Source organism: Stomoxys calcitrans, chromosome 4 (assembly GCF_963082655.1).
Source record: "Stomoxys calcitrans chromosome 4, idStoCalc2.1, whole genome shotgun sequence".
NCBI lineage: Eukaryota > Metazoa > Arthropoda > Insecta > Diptera > Muscidae > Stomoxys > Stomoxys calcitrans.
The window spans coordinates 97,941,159-97,957,801 of record NC_081555.1 but is presented as its reverse complement, the minus strand read 5'-3'; the positions used below and the strand labels follow the sequence as shown (position 1 = coordinate 97,957,801).

The following is a 16,643-nucleotide window of genomic DNA, read 5'->3' as shown; positions in this document are numbered from 1 at the left end:
ATACCTTTTATTTGACCGTGGGTCAAATACCTTTTATTTAAGTCCCATATTCCCATGGTCAGTAAATAAGTCCTATTTGGGCGGTGTTTTAAGGAACGGGAGGACCCCCAGATACTTGGTCATACATTTGGATATTAGATTCGTATTCTACTCGCAAATACCTTTCATTTGACTCCCATATTGCCATGGTCGGTAAATATGTCCGATTTAGGGGTGTTTTGGGGGGATGGGGTGGTCCCCCTAACACTTGGTCCGACAATTGGATTTTAGATACGTTTACTTATCCTAAATACCTTTCATTTGAGTCCCATAATGTCGTGATTGGTCTAAATATATATTTGGTAGGTTTTAGGGTGGGGCGGCCCCCCAAGGTACCCCATCCGAAATTTGGATACCAAATTTTTATTTTTAGGGTCTCTATGACAGCACACAAAATTTCGCACAACTCATTTCCGAGATCTGGCGTTTCTGAAAATTAGGGTATGGGGGAGGGTCCGCCCCCCTTCAGGCATCAAAAAATGTTGTAGCCTGTAGAATGGCTAACTTGTTTTGTTCGGAAGTTATGGTGTTTTACACAGTTGGGCGGACAAACGGAAGCAAAGATTGATATGTAGATGGAAAGATACAAAGGCAGACGAACTATTGGTTGCCCAAAAAGTAATTGCGGATTTTTTAAAAGAAAGTAAATGCATTTTTAATAAAACTTAGAATGAACTTTAATCAAATATACTTTTTTTCTAAAGCAAGCTAAAAGTAACAGCTGATAACTGACAGAAGAAAGAATGCAATTACAGAGTCACAAGCTGTGAAAAAATTTGTCAACGCCGACTATATGAAAAATCCGCAATTACTTTTTGGGCAACCCAATAATAAATAGACAGAGGGACAGGCACACAGGGGGACGGACAAACATAGAAACCGACAGACAGACGAATATGCTGACATGCATAGTTAAGTCGAACTATTACGTCAGACGACAATCCGTTATGGTATACTCGTATTCCCCATACAGTCTCATTTCGAGTTGTCACCAACAGCATAACAAATTCAGTATACCCTCTGCAATGAAGGAAGGTGGTTTAAATCTAATCTCGCATGTAAACTTTTGTCAAATTTAGATTCACATTCAGTTTTAAGAGTGCTTTTAAGTAGAGAACACATTGTGATAGAGAATTTAGAAGAAAAAAACAAATATTCAAAATAATGGAACGTTGGCAAAATAAAATCGCCGTTGTTACTGGATCCAGTGCTGGCATTGGAGCGGCTACCCGGCCTTTGCTTGGATTGCAAAGAAATTCGGTGGAGTGGATGTGCTAATCAACAATGCTGGCATTTCTCCTTTTGCAACTTTGGTAGGCTCTGAAAACTCACAAACCCTACAAAATATCATAAACACCAATGTTATGGGAGTGGTTTGGTGCACTCGAGAGGCCTTTCGCAACATGAAAGAGAGGAATTTTGATGGTCACATCATAATCGTTAATAGTGTCGTAGGTCATTCGGTTCCCAGAATTCCAGGCTTTAGTTTGAATTTATATGCCCCCTCAAAGCATGCTGTCACTGCTATGACCGAGGTCTTGAGGCAGGAATTTCAAACGCAGGAAACTAAAATTAAAATTACGGTAGGTTTATATACCGGTATTCAAAAAACTTAATTGACAGATTTCCTTTATAGAGCTGTCAAATAAACCTATTTTGTGAATACAGTTTTTAGTATTTAAGACACATTCAGATTGACATGTTATATGATTCGATTTCTTATCGTTTAGAGTGTCAGTCCTGGAGCTGTTCGCACCGAAATTGCTGGTGATATGGAATTCCCCGCAGATGTACCAGCTCTCGAGAGCGCAGATGTCGCCGATGCTATTGTCTATTGCCTACAAACCCCTCCACATGTGCAGATCCATGAAATGACGATGAGGCTCATTTCTGGTTGAATGGCTACGTAAATAAGCAAAATTGCCGCATTTGGAGTGAAGAGCAACCAGAAGCCGTTCAAGAACTGCCCATGCATCCCGAAAAATGCACTGTTTGGTGTGGTTTGTACGCTGGTGGAATCATTGGACCGTATTTTTTCAAAGATGCTGTTGGACGCAACGTTACGGTGAATGAACACATTTCGAACCGAACACTGATTTTGGTAATAAAATTCAATGATTTGCAAGCGTTGCTCGTTAGTAAGTCTATTCATGATGAAATGTCAAAGCATACTGAGCATCTTTCTCTTTGACACCATGTCTGAAATCCCACGTGATCTGTCAAATACTAATGCATGAAAATCCTAACCTCAAAAAAATCACCCTTTAGGAATATCGCAGCTATAGCAATTGAATAGGATTTTCGATAATATAAAGAATTCTATAACTGAAGGCAATTATTAATGGGTACAGATGGGTTTCTACCCGGTAAATAGCCAATGCTTGGGTCTGATTTGCAGTAATCACGCAATTAAATAGTCATTTGTCAAACGATTCTCCCGAAATTTGGCAGGACTCTCGACATTACTGGTGAATTTCATAGAAATCTGTTCAGATTTGGATATAGCTCTCATATACATATATATCTCCCGATTTTAACTTTTGGAGCAACAGCAGGCGCATTTATTGACCAATCTGAAAAGTTTGCTCGAAATCGGTTCACATTTAGATATAGCTCCCATATATTGGGTTGCCCAAAAAGTAATTGCGGATTTTTCATATAGTCGGCGTTGACAAATTTTTCACAGCTTGTGACTCTGTAATTGCATTCTTTCTTCTGTCAGTTATAAGCTGTTACTTTTAGCTTGCTTTAGAAAAAAAGTGTAAAAAAAAGTAAATTTGATTAAAATTCATTCAAAGTTTTATTAAAAATGCATTTATTTTCTTTTATAAACCCCGCAATTACTTTTTGGGCAACCAATATATGTTCGTCCGGTTTTTGGAAATATTGCAATAAAGTGCTCATTTGTTAAACGATTCTCTCGAAATTTGGCAAGAGGCATTTTCTCTTGACTCTCGACACTGCTGGTGAATTTCATGGAAATCGGTTCAGATTTAGATATAGCTGCCATATATGTATATAGTCCGATTTTCACTTCTGAAGCTATTGCAAGCGTATTTATTGACCTATCTTGTCAAAACTTTGTTCAACGCTTTCCTCGACAACTATCACAATATCTGAGAAGTTTGCTCTAAATCGGTTCAGATTTAGATATAGCTACCATATATATGTTTGTCCGATTTTGAGAAATATTGCAATAAATTGCTTATTAGTTAAATGATTCTCTCGAAATTTGGCAAGAGGGATTTTCTCTTAACTCTCGACACTGCTGGTGAATTTCACGGAAATCGGTTCAGATTTAGATATAGCTGCCATATATGTATATCGTCCGATTTTCACTTCTAGAGCCACTGCAAGCGCATTTATTGACCAATCTTGTCAAAACTTTGTTCAACGCTTTCCACGACAATTACCACAATATCTGAGAAGTTTGCTCTAAATCGGTTCACATTTAGATATATCTCCCATATACACATTCGCCCGATTTTTAAAAATATTGCAATAAAGTGCTCATTTGTTAACCGATTCTTTCGAAATTTGGCAGGAAGGATTTCCCTACGACTCTCGACATTACTGGTAAATTTCATTGAAATCGGCCTAGATAAGGATACAGCTGTCATATAAGTATATCACCCGATTTTGACTCCAAGAGCCACTGCAAGCTCATTTATTGACCAATCTTGCCAAAAACTGCACAACGATTTCCTCGACGACTACCACAATATGCGAGAAGTTTGCTGGAAATCGGTTCGGATTTAGATATATCTCTCATATATTTGATGCAGTGAGTTTTCGTACCCCTCTAATCCTTTTTGTTGAATATCGTCCAAATCGTACCAGAGGGGTACCAAGGCTCACTGTTTCAAATGTCAACGAAATCGGATGAAAAATGGTCCTCTTATAGGCTCAATACTCTATATCGGGAGATCGGTCTAAATAGAAGATACACTGATAGAAAAATTACGGTACTTTTCCAATACCGCCTGGTATTATTGTTTTCGTGTCATTGGCAAAGATTTTTAATACCATTTGGTATTAATTGAATACCGAACAAAGGAACCTATTAAGAATTGACGGCGTCACATTTGTATTCTTGTCATCGCACCAGAAGTGTTGTTGAGCTTTGTACTTAAAATATTGACGCCATTTTAAAATATTTGTTAAACAAATAAATTAAATGTTTTAATACAATTTGAGTGCGTAAAAACCTGCTCAAATACTCGAAACCGGTGAAACTGAAAATAGCACAAAATCTAAGGACATTCGACATCAAAAACATGAAAGTCTCTGGTTTGGAAAACGATGCTGTGTTGATGTGTTCATATCAAAACCACTTCTGAAAATCAATGGATATGGAATCAATCGCTGAATGCGAAGAATTGAGGTTGGTCACGGTGTAACATTACCTTTTGTAATTATTAACATAAATAATCGAAATAAAAGAAGATTAAAATTATTTTAAAAAATTTTTGGTACTTATTGGTATTGGTACTTAAACCAATAATGGCCTGGTGCTAAAACCAATAACAGATTGGTATTAAAACCAATTCCAGTTCGGTAATAAGTCTAGTAGCAAATGGTAACAATCATTTTATGTTTCATCATTACCATCCGGCATTGGTTTTGTACCATATAGTGTTGCCTTACTATCGATACCGTATGGTACTGAAATGAGCATGTTTTGTATAAATTTTTCTCTGGGTGTATATCGAAATATGGTCCGATCTAGAAGATATTCAACAAAAAGGTACACAGAGGTACCAAAGTTCACTGTTTCATCGAAATCGGATGAAAAAGGCTCCTTTTATTGGCTCAATACACTATATCGGGAAATCGGTCTCTATGGAAGCTATATCCAAATATGGTCCGATCTGGACCACATTTGACAGGAATGGGTAGGGGTCTACCAGCTCCCACTGTGCCAATTTTCATCGAAATCAGGTAATAAATGGATCCTTATGCGCTATACCGGGAGATCAGACGGTCGGTCAATAGGTTAGCTATATTCAAGTATGGTCCACACTTAACAGGTAGAGGAAATCCAGAATCCAGAATCGGTCTATATAGCGGCTATACATAGCTATTGGGTTGCCCAAAAAGTAATTGCGGATTTTTCATATAGTCGGCGTTGACTAATTTTTTCACAGCTTGTGACTCTGTAATTGCATTCTTTCTTCTGTCAGTTATCAGCTGTTATTTTTAGCTTGCTTTAGAAAAAAGTGTTAAAAAAGTAAATTTGATTAAAGTTCATTCTAAGTTTTATTAAAAATGCATTTACTTTCTTTTAAAAAATCCGCAGTTACTTTTTGGGCAACCATAAATTCCAATTTTTATACCCTCCACCATAGTAGGTGGTATACTAATTTCGTCATTCTGTTAGTAAATCCTCGAAATATTCGTCTTATACCCCATAAATTATATACATTCTTGATCGTCATGACATTTTAAGTCGATCTGGCCATGTCCGTCCGTCTGGACCTTGATTCTTGAGCCACTAGAGGGCGCAATTCTTATCCGATTTGGCTGAAATTTTGCATGGGGTGTTAAGTTATGACTTCCAGTAACTGCGCTGAATATGGATGGAATCGGTTTATAACCTAATATAGCTGGCATATAAACCGACCTGGAGTATTGAATTCTTGAGCCTCTAGAGGGCTATGGTGTGCTAAGGGTATAGCTACGATAGCGGTTACGACCAAAAATCTAATCCCTAATGATTCTAGGCCAGAATGTACCGCCTAGCCAAAATGAGGTAACAGTAACTCCACTGGAGAGCAACAAGACAGCAGGAGCCAATGGATTGCCATCTGAACTATTTAGAACCGGAGGCGCCACAGTGTCTAGAAGAACGTATACCCGATGGTTGGAACCTCAGCATGCTATGTCCCCCAAACAAGAATGGAGACAAGAGAATATAAAACAAATACAGAGAAATGAGTCTCCCTCCCATCGCATACAAAATACGTTTGAATGTAGTGTGTCAAAAACTAAAATCTTAAACATCGATATAGTTGGGGCAACAAGGATACCCCAGATCCATCGCTGGTGATGACATAGAAGTTTTGCCCGAGTTTAAATAAGGTATATGTAGCAGTAACCCGGCTAAAGAACAACAAGGCAGCAAGAGCCAAGGGGTTGCCAGCTGAACTATTTAAGACCAGTGGCAACACGCTGATAAGGTCCCCGATGAATGAAACCTCAACATATTATGTCCCATATACAAGAAAGGGGACAATACAGAGCGCGTGAATTGCAGAGGATTAAGTTCCCTTTCCATCCCATCCAAGCGACTTTTGCAACTCACACAGAATGTGAGAGATTAAAAAATAAATTCAACAAGATAATTGGGCGCCATCAATGCAGCTTTAGAACTGATAAATTCATCATAGACTAGAAATGTACGCTTTGCCAAATTCTGGAAAAGACCCAAGAGAGATAGGTCAACACTTATCATCAGCCATATACACTGAGGGGCATTTCAAGGCATGTTTGACTTTGGCACTTTACAAAATTGATACATCTTTGCAGGTTGACACTGGCTGACACACGTTCAATACCAAACGAGGTTCCAGGCAGGCAGTCTGCATATGGAATGATTTCTTTAATATCCTGCAGGAGAAAAATATACGAGATACAGGTGTAAATAGGTATGGCATACTATTTGCAAAAGAACACATCTCCTTGCCTATGCAGTCACCATCGTTGCTATCAATCGGTAATCTGAGGTTGTAATTGAAGCATTTGTAAAGACCGCATAAAATTATCTCTCTAAATATGCTCTACTCTCAAAAACCTTTCATTTGAGCCTCGTATTGCTGTGATCGCAAAATTTTTCCTCTTTGGGGGATGTTTTGGTGGAGGGACGGCCCTCCCAACACTTGGTCCGACATTTTGATATCAGATACGTGTTCTTCTCTCAAATACCTTTTATTCGAGTCCCATATTGCCATGGTCGATACATATTTCGGATTTAGAGGTGTTTTGGAGGCTGAGAAGGTCCCCCCAAATATTTGGTCCCATATTTTGATATCAGATTCGTATTCTACTCTCAAATTCCTTTCATTTGAGTCCCATATTTTCGTGATTGGTCTATATATTGGGTTCCCCAAAAAGTAATTGCGGATTTTTTAAAAGAAAGTAAATGCATTTTTAATAAAACTTAGAATGAACTTTCATCAAATATACTTTATTTACACTTTTTTTCTAAAGCAAGCTAAAAGTAACAGCTGATAACTGACAGAAGAAAGAATGCAATTACAGAGTCACAAGCTGTGAAAAAATTTGTCAACGCCGGCTATATGAAAAATCCGCAATTACTTTTTAGGCAACCCAATGTATATTTGGTGGGTGTTGGGGGTGCGCCGGCTCCCCTATATACCAAATCCAAAATTTTGATATCCAATTTTTGTTTTTAGATTACAGTAAAAGAGCTCAATTTCGCTTAAATTGCACCACTTATCACCGAGATCTGGCGTTTCCGAAATTTAGGGTTAGGGGGAGGGTTCGCCCCCCTTCAAAAATCAAAAAATTTAGTACCGTAGGAGGTAAAATGTAGTACCCCAGGATCATTATGCACCATTTGTGAAAATTTCAGGAAAATCGGTTCAACCGTTTTTGAGTCTATACGGAACAGACAAACTAACCACGAATAGAATTTTATATATAAGACTAACTGAGGCCGGCCCATTCTGCTGAGCCCGAAAATGCTATTTTGGATAGCAGTACTCTACAATTGGAAATTTCTGCCTAATTTCTTTTATTCGAGACCCATATTGTCATTATCGTCCTATATGCCTATTTGAAGGGATTTTGGGGTCGGAGAAGTCCCCTAGGTACTTGGACCCAAATTTTGATTTGTATTCTACTCCTGAAAACCTTTCATTTGAGACCCATATTGCCCCGATCGGTCTAATTTTATATTTGGGTGGTATCATTGGGGTTAGGGGGGCTGACCCTTCCCCTTGAGAAATCAAAATACTATATAGCCCATTGCTCCTTCCGGATCACTCCCCAAAATCTGTGAAAATTTGAAAGAAATCGGTTCAGTCGTTTTTAAGTCTATACGGAACAATCAAATTTACAAACCCACAAACAAATCGGGGGTGGAGCGCCCATAAATTACTTGTACATCATTTGAGTCATATATTGATATTATGTCCAATATGTCTGTTTGGAGCAGATTTTGGGGTTGGGCGACCTCTGGGATACTTGAATTCAAGTTTTTGTACCATATTGGTATTATTCTCTCCAATATCTTTCATTTGATACCCATGTTGTCTTAATCGGTCCACTTTTGGTTTTGGGTGGCGTATTTGACATAACGGGGGAGGGACCGTCCCCTTCCAATATAAACAAATACCTCCTTCCTGACCATATTCGTTATCTACTCTCGAGCCCCATATTGTCATTATCGTCTATTTTGGTGGGTTTTGGGGTCGGGGCACCCCCCAATTACTTGGATCCAATTTTTATTATAAAATTCGTACTGTTGTCTTGAATACCTTTCTTTCAGGTCCCACTTAAATTTTTGGTAAAGGGGAGGGTCCTATTTAGTCTATTTGGCCCTTCCGGACCATTCCCCACAATCAGTGAAAATTACAACGGTTAAGCCGTTTTTGAGTCTATACGGAACAAACAAATTTACAAAACCCACAAACAAACATACAAACAAACACAAATACATTTTGATACCCCCCACCTCGAAATATGCGTCTAAGACCCCATAATGTATATAAATTCTTGATAGTCATGACATTTCAACTCGATCTGGCCATGTCCGTCCGTCTGTCCATCCGTCCGTCTGTCGAAAGCACGCTAACTTTCGAAGGAGTAAAGCTAGACGCTTGAAATTTTGCACAAATACTTCTTATAAGTGTAGGTCGGTTAGAATTTTAAATGGGCCAAATCGGTCCATGTTTTGTTATAGCTGACATATAAACCGATTTTAGGTCTTGACTTCTTGAGCTTCTAGAGGGCGCAGTTATTATCCACTTTGGCTGAAATTTTGCATGAAGTGTTCTGTTATGACTTCCAATAACCGTGCTGAGTACGATGTAAATCGGTTCATAACCTGATATAGCTGCCATGTAAACCGATTTTGGGTCTTGACTTCTTGAGCTTCTAGAGGGCGCAATTCTAATCCGATTTGGCTAAAATTTTGCACGTAGTATATAATAACCTGATATAGCTGCCATGTAAACCGATCTTGGGTCTTGACTTCTTGAGCCAATAGGGGGCGCAATTCTTATCCGTTTCGGCTGCAATTTTGCATGAAGTTGTTAGTTATGACTTCCAATAACTTTGCTGAGTATGGTTCAAATCGGCCCATATTTTGATAAAGCTGCCATGCAAACCGATCTTGGGTCTTGACTTCTTGAGCCACTAGAGGGCGAAATTCTTATCCGATTTCGCGGAAATTTTGCATGAAGTGTTGTGTTATGACTTTCAACAGATGTGCTTAGTATAGCTTAAATTGGTCCATAACCGGATATTGCTGCCATATATACCGATCTTGGAACTTGACTTCTTGAGCCTATAGGGGGCGCAATTCTCATCCAATTTGGCTGAAATTCAGCATGAAGTTCTTTATTATGGCTTCCAATAACTGTGTTAAGTATGGTTCATATCGGTCCATAACTTGATATAGCTGCCATATAAACCGATCTAGGGTCTTGACATCTTTCGCCACTAGAGGGCGCAATTCTTATCCAAATTGGTTGAAATTTTGCCTGAAGTATTTTGTTATGACTTTCAACAACTGCGATATATATGGTTCAAATCGGTAAATAACCTGATATAGCTGTCATATAAACCGATCTGGGATCTTGGCTTCTTAAGCCTCTAGGGAGCGCAATTCTTATCCGATTTGGGTTGGATTGCAATTTTGTACTACGACTTCTTCCATGACCTTCAATATAAATGTCCAATATGATCTTAATCGATCTTTTTCCTGATACATCTCCCATATAAACCGATCTCCCGATTCTTCTTCTTGAGGCCCTACAAGGCGCAATTCTTATCCGAATAGACTAAAATGTTAAACAATGACTTCTACTAAGGTCTTCAACATTCAATTCGCTTATGGTATGAATCGGACTATAACTTAATATATCTCCAATAGCATAACAATTTTTATCCATTATTCTTTGTTTGCCTTAAAAGGAGATACCGCGCCAAGAACTCGACAAATGTGATCCATGGTGGAGGGTATATAAGATTCGGCCCGGCGGAATAGATATATGGATATAGAAGATATATTATTTCAAATAACTTTAAAAGTATAGCAAATATTTTTTTTTTCAGTGTATTTAGAAAATTATTTTGTCATTTTTTTGGACATTCACAATGGCTCATCCATTCCCGAAAAGCTGGGTCAAGTATGAATAGATATGCAAAAGCTTCCATAGTTTCACTGATTGTGAAATACACCATGGGCCACCAATACTTCATTCACCATTTTTTGATAAGATACCAAAAAAAAAACACACTCCAAGATAAAACCTATATTGAAGAACAGCAACAACAACAACAAGCTTGTTTTCATATGCCAAAATAAGCGCAAATTCATTTAAAAATAAAACATGGAACAAAATAAATTTTATGTTCAGTCATAAAGTAGAGTTGTGAAAGCAAATACGTTCTCCTGCCGAAAGAAAAAACCATGGAACGTTGGCATAGAAAAATCGCCGTTGTTACCGGATCCAGTGCTGGCATTGGGGCTGCCACCTGCAAAGCTCTAGCCGAGAAGGATATGATAGTGATAGGTTTGGCTAGACGCCTGGAGAAAATGGAAGAACAAACAAGGCCCCTGATAGAGGAAAAATATCGCAAGAATTTCCATACCTACAAATGTGATGTGGGCGATGAGGCGAATGTCAAGGAAGCCTTTGCCTGGATTGAAAAGAAATTCGGTGGCATTGATGTTCTAATCAACAATGCTGGCATATCTCCCGTAGCCTCTTTGTTAGCAGCCGATAATACAAAAGTGATGAAAGATGTGGTAAACACCAATGTTATGGGTGTAGTGTGGTGTACACGAGAGGCCTTCCAAAGTATGAAAAAGCGAAGTGTTGATGGTCACATCATCAATGTGAACAGTGTTGCCGGCCATAAGGTTCCAGTTGTCCCAGGCTATGGTTTTCATATGTATGCACCCTCAAAACATGCTATGACAGCGATGACAGAGGTCTTGAGGCAAGAGCTGATAACTCAGGGAACCAAAGTCAAAGTGACGGTAAGCTGAGACAAAATGTTTGAGTATTTGGCAAAAACAAAAGCACAATTATTTTTTTATATATAATCTTATCGGGAATATGGTCAGAAAACAAGTAACAGAACATGGACAATTTTGATTTTTTGTTTTGACAGTGATATGCGGAGATTATTCAAATAAAATTAGATTTAATTGAAATTTTGCACAGCTAAATTTTTTTTAGATTGTATTTTCAAGCAAATATTTAAACAAACGAATTTTAATGGAATATTTCATTTTTTTATTTCCCTCTTTTCTTGTTGCAGAGTGTCAGCCCAGGTGCAGTTCGTACCGAAATTGCTGGTACTGAATATCCAGCCCACATACCAGCTCTAGATAGCAAAGATGTGGCCGATGCTATTGTCTTTTGCCTACAAACTCCACCACATGTTCAAATTCATGAACTTATGATACGACCAGTAGGGGAAAAATTCTAAAATCCTGAAAATATTACTTGAATGCCTACTCAATGTATGACGTGTTTCTAATTACAAAAAAAATCTAATAATTTATTTTATATTAAAATGTTTAGAAATTTAAATAATTTGTTAAGCAAAGTTCTTAGTAGACAATAAAATTTAAATCTTTACAAACATTAAGTAAAAAAAATATATTTTTAGACCCATCTGCGACCCCATAAGGTGTTCTTCTTGACATTTCTGACCATATGCGTTGGTCAAAATCACGATTGCAGTCGAACGAAAAAAGATATCCGCTTGAAATAATGCATAGATCCTGAATCCATACTTGAAAGACTAAGGGACTGTAAACCCAATCTCTAAACCACCGACTGGAAGATTGGTAGATTGAATGAGTCTGATGGCGATCGAAGACATTCAGCATTCATACTAAACTCCGGCTGTCTCGGAGACCTCAACAAGTCTGAAGGAGTTGCAGCCTGAAAATACCATTCGTCTTATCCTTGGCCTCCGAGCCTTCCCCATATATCAGATTCGTGCTCTGTTGTCAAATACCTTTCATTTGAGTCCCATATTGTCATTATTGGTTTATATTCCATTTGGCTGGTGGCTTTGGAGGTAGGGCGACCCTCTAGATATCCCACCCTAAATAAGGATACAAATTTCTGTATTTAAGTTATTATAAACAAAATTTTGCTTAAATCGCCCCACACATCTCCGAGATCTGGCGTTTTTAAAAATAGGGTAATGGGTCCGCCCATTTAAGTTTGGATGTTAGATCTACTTTATTCTCTTGGATTTGGTGGTGGATTGGAGCAGCTAAGCTCTTTGTCCCGAAAGTGGATATCAGATTCATACACTATTCCCAAAAACCATTGGAGCTACATATTGCTATAGTCGGTATATATGTGTGATTTAGGAGGAGTTTATGAGGTGAGGTGTCCATGAAACAGATACAGATTTGGGCCCCTTTTTGGCAACTGCCGAACAACACAAGATCACAAGAGTTATGATTATAAACTTGTAAATTATAAATTCAAACGATACAAATGTGAAAAAAACAACATATAAAAAACCTTTAAAATCCAAACAAAGAATTTGACGTTCTAGCGGGATTTGGATACAGCTCTGAAATTAAAAAATTGATCAGCTGGGCTTATGACTTTATCTTCTAATTGTACCAAGAGTGGTACTGAGTTCTTTGGGCAAATGAACTTATGTACGCACATGTAAACACACGCACACAAATTTGTTTGAAAACGGCGATCAGCTGGATGACAAGATGGCGGATTGCACCATATGAATTGTGGTTGTTGTACAAATGAGACCACCTTCAATTGTTTCACCATGCTTATAGCCTAGTACAAGGCGGATTTACGCTATTAAGACGACAGATTTTTGTTTACATTTTCTTTGTTGTTAACTACTTAAGGCCGGTACTATATTCGGTTTTCGCGTTGAAACTCCATATAAAAAAAAAAACTGAAAAATTTGCCGAAATGTGTTCGTTTCATCATAACTTGTTTTTTCATCTAGGGAAAATTTACATTTCGGGACGCCCATTGAGAGCACAACCACAGTCGCTGTGCGACAAGTCATTTTCTTACGCAAAATAAACGCGATCGCCAAACTTCTAATTGTAACTGAGTGTCTGTTAGTGTATTTATTCTGGTTGGAAAAAATAAAGTGTTTGTGAATGCATAAATAAGAAAGTATTTTTTTAATATAAGTAAATACACTCGAAAGAAAAATAGATATTTCGTTTACAACATGCAACTCAATCAATTTATACGAAATAATAAGGTTTGTGAAAGAATGTGTTGCACCTTTGGTCTTGCAATTACAACAACAATATTTGGATAAAAGTGGAAGATGCTGACAAAGACTTTTGGAAAGTTGTGCTTATTAAACTTATAACAGTGAAAATACTGCAAAATCCAATTATTTTTGGCAACAAATTCTGCATTTGTCTCTTTTTAAATTGTTTTGTGTTTCATTGTATAATAATTGCGAAGGGGTGGGTTTGGTTGATATTACAAAAACATACATGCTCGCAAGCAGCCGATAAATTGTTTGATGCCATATTATTTTTTATGGCAACATTTTGAACAAAGAGGTTGTTGAGGTTGTTGTACAAATGAGACCACCTTTAATTGTTTCGCCTTGAGCCTAGTACTGACTTCTTTTGCAGCCAAAATGCCTATTAAATCATTTCGGAATCCGACAGACTCTATTCTTTGCCAAAATACAACCAAAAGTTAAACAACAACACCCAACAATGATGACAGCAGTGAAGCAGAGTTGTTTTCTGCCCGTTTCGTGAGCGATTATTTACCTTTGCAAATAATTGAAGCGAAATCTGTGTTGTCGCAGCCATTATGCTCATAGAACTTAGTACCACTTCTACGGAATGTGTTGCCTTACTTCGCCACCATTTTTTTTGTAAAGGCTAGTACTGACTTCATTCACACCGAAAATGCCCATGACGCTGAAAGTCTGGGTTCGAATCCTGGAGACCATCATAAAATTTTCAGCAGTGGTTATCCCCTGCTAATGCTGGCGACATTTGGGTGGCACTATGCCATGTAAAAGCTACTCCTCAAAAGAGGTGTCGCACTGCGGCGAAATACGACGGATTCTCTTCTTTGTCAGAACATAAACAAAAGTCAAAAAACAACACACAACAAAGACAACAGTAAGCAGCAGAGTTGATTCGGCCCATTTCGTCTGCATTTAATTGCATTTGCAATTAAAATTGTGCGAAATTTATCCTGATGCAGCGACATGTCGCTACTATTTCGCTCACTGATCTCCGTATCATTTGTACGGAATGTGTTCGCATCACCATTTTTTATGGTGCATTTTGACAGTTGTTAGTGTGAAAAGACGTAGTCAGTACTAAAACTGTCTTCATTCGCAGCAAAAACGCTTGGTGGCCTCCGAGCCTTCAAAATTCACCGTGGACGAAGTTACGAATGTCGTTTGTGGCGCAGAGTAATCCAAGGTGCCGAATCCCTACACCGATACTGAAAAATCTGGATCTACCTGGAGTCGAGTACCATACAACTGTACTCAACCTGTCTTTGAGCACTCTTTAGTACATGATGCCTGGAAGATGGGCAGAGTGATCTCGTTACTGAAGCTTGGAAAGGTCCCGGGGAAGGGGGAGTTGTAGCCACCCATCTCCCTTCTCTCACCAATAGCCAAAACGCTTGAGGGACAACTCCTCCCGAGCCTTGTCGAGCATCAGCATGGATTTCGAAGATTGTATAGAACAGCAACTACTTTGCATGCCATCACCGCACCTATTTGCCGTGGCTTCAATCAGCCTTGGCCATGTTTAAGGACAGTCCTTGCGGCATTGAACCTATTGAAAGCATTTGACACAGTCAGTCATGCCAAAATATTTGAGGACGTGGCCAATACGTCCCTCCAGCCAGGCCTGAAACGCTGGGTGACAAATTATCTGCTTGGTCGCCAGTTCTTAGTAGAATTTAGAGCATGCAGTATTCATTCTAAACTCTGGCTCTCTCGCAGACCTAAACAAGTATGAAGGAGTTGTAGCCTGTGGATTCAACAAGTCTAAGATGAAGGTATAAAGAAGTGGTGTGGTTGGGATATCAGGAGACGACTCATAAGTTGTTGCTTAACACTTGTCATCGACCACATCTATAAACTCTGGTGAAATGCAGGACAATGAAAATCCCCCTGCTACGAGGGGTAGATTTTTATGACAATGATATGCACAGAATTATTCTTATATAAAAAATTCATTTTTTGTTTGTTTGTCGGCTGAACCGATTTTCATGACATTTTCAATGATGGTGGATAATGATCCCGTGGTGTAAATAGGGTACTACATTTGTTTGATGTCTGAAGGGGGAGCGGACCCTCCCCTTAAACCTAATTTTCAAAAAACGCCAGATCTTGGTAATGGGTGGTGCGATTTGAGCGAAATTTTGTGTGCTCTCTTATAGTAACCTAAAAATAAAAATATGGTATCAAAATTTCGTATGGGGTACCGGATGGTATCACAATTTCGGATGAGGTACCGCCCCCAAAACCCACCAAATATATATTAAGACCAATCACAATAATATGGAACTCAAGTGAAAGGTATTTGAGAGTAGAATACGAATCTGATATCAAAATATGGGACCAAATATTTGGGGGACCATCCCAGCCTCCAAAACATCCCTAAATCAGACATATTTATCGACCATGGCAATATGGGACTCGAATAAATGGTATTTGAGAGTAGAACACGAACTTGATATCAAAATGTCGGACCAAGTGTTTGGAGGGCCGTCCTTCCACCAAAACACCCCCCAAAGAGGAAAAGTTTTGCGACCACAGCAATATGAGGCTCAAATGAAAGGTTTTTGAGAATAGGACGTATTTGCTAATCATTGCAATATGGGGCTTAAATAAAAGGTATTTTAGAGTTGAACACGAGAAGTGTTAGGGGACTACTCCAACCTCAAAACACCCCTAAATCGGACATATTTACAGACCCTGGTAATATGGGACTCAAATAAAAGGTTTTTGCGAGTACAATACGAATCTGATATCCAAATGTGGAATCAAGTTTGTGGAGATCCACCCTTTTCCCAAAACACCCTCCAAACAGGACTTATTTAATGACCATGGAAATATGAGGCTTAAATAAAAGGTATTTGAGTGTAGAATACGAATCTGGCGTCCAAATGTGTGTTAGGGGGACGGCCCCTCCCAAAAACACCCCCCATGGAGAACAAATTTACGATCATAGCAATATGAGGCTCAAATGAAAGGTTATTGGGAGTAAAGCATGAATTTGATATGAATATTCAGGAAAAAGTATCTATGAGGCCACCCCACCCCCATAATACCACCCATATAGGACGTATTTTCTGACCATTCCAATATGGGGCTGTAATATCCGATATATATTT

At 38.5% G+C, this 16,643-nt stretch overlaps 2 protein-coding genes across 2 annotated transcripts in view; one reads left to right on the top strand and one right to left on the bottom strand.

The window, feature by feature from the left end:
• Positions 1 to 16,643, bottom strand: part of LOC106095989 (uncharacterized) — a 173,435-nt gene that overhangs the window by 116,259 nt on the left and 40,533 nt on the right. The gene's annotated exons all lie outside the window — the stretch shown is intronic.
• Positions 10,578 to 11,828, top strand: LOC106095993 (farnesol dehydrogenase). The gene is made up of 2 exons (XM_013263481.2): positions 10,578 to 11,272; positions 11,557 to 11,828. Exons 1-2 carry the CDS (start codon positions 10,700 to 10,702, stop codon positions 11,725 to 11,727), a joined length of 744 nt encoding a protein of 247 aa, XP_013118935.1. The 5' UTR covers positions 10,578 to 10,699; the 3' UTR covers positions 11,728 to 11,828.

Excerpts from the sequence above, each read along its gene's own strand:
- LOC106095993 (XM_013263481.2), top strand. The coding sequence starts at position 10,700 with ATGGAACGTTGGCATAGAAAAATCGCCGTTGTTACCGGATCCAGTGCT. Across the intron at positions 11,273-11,556 it reads GAACCAAAGTCAAAGTGACG|AGTGTCAGCCCAGGTGCAGT; the intron begins GTAAGCTGAGAC and ends TTCTTGTTGCAG.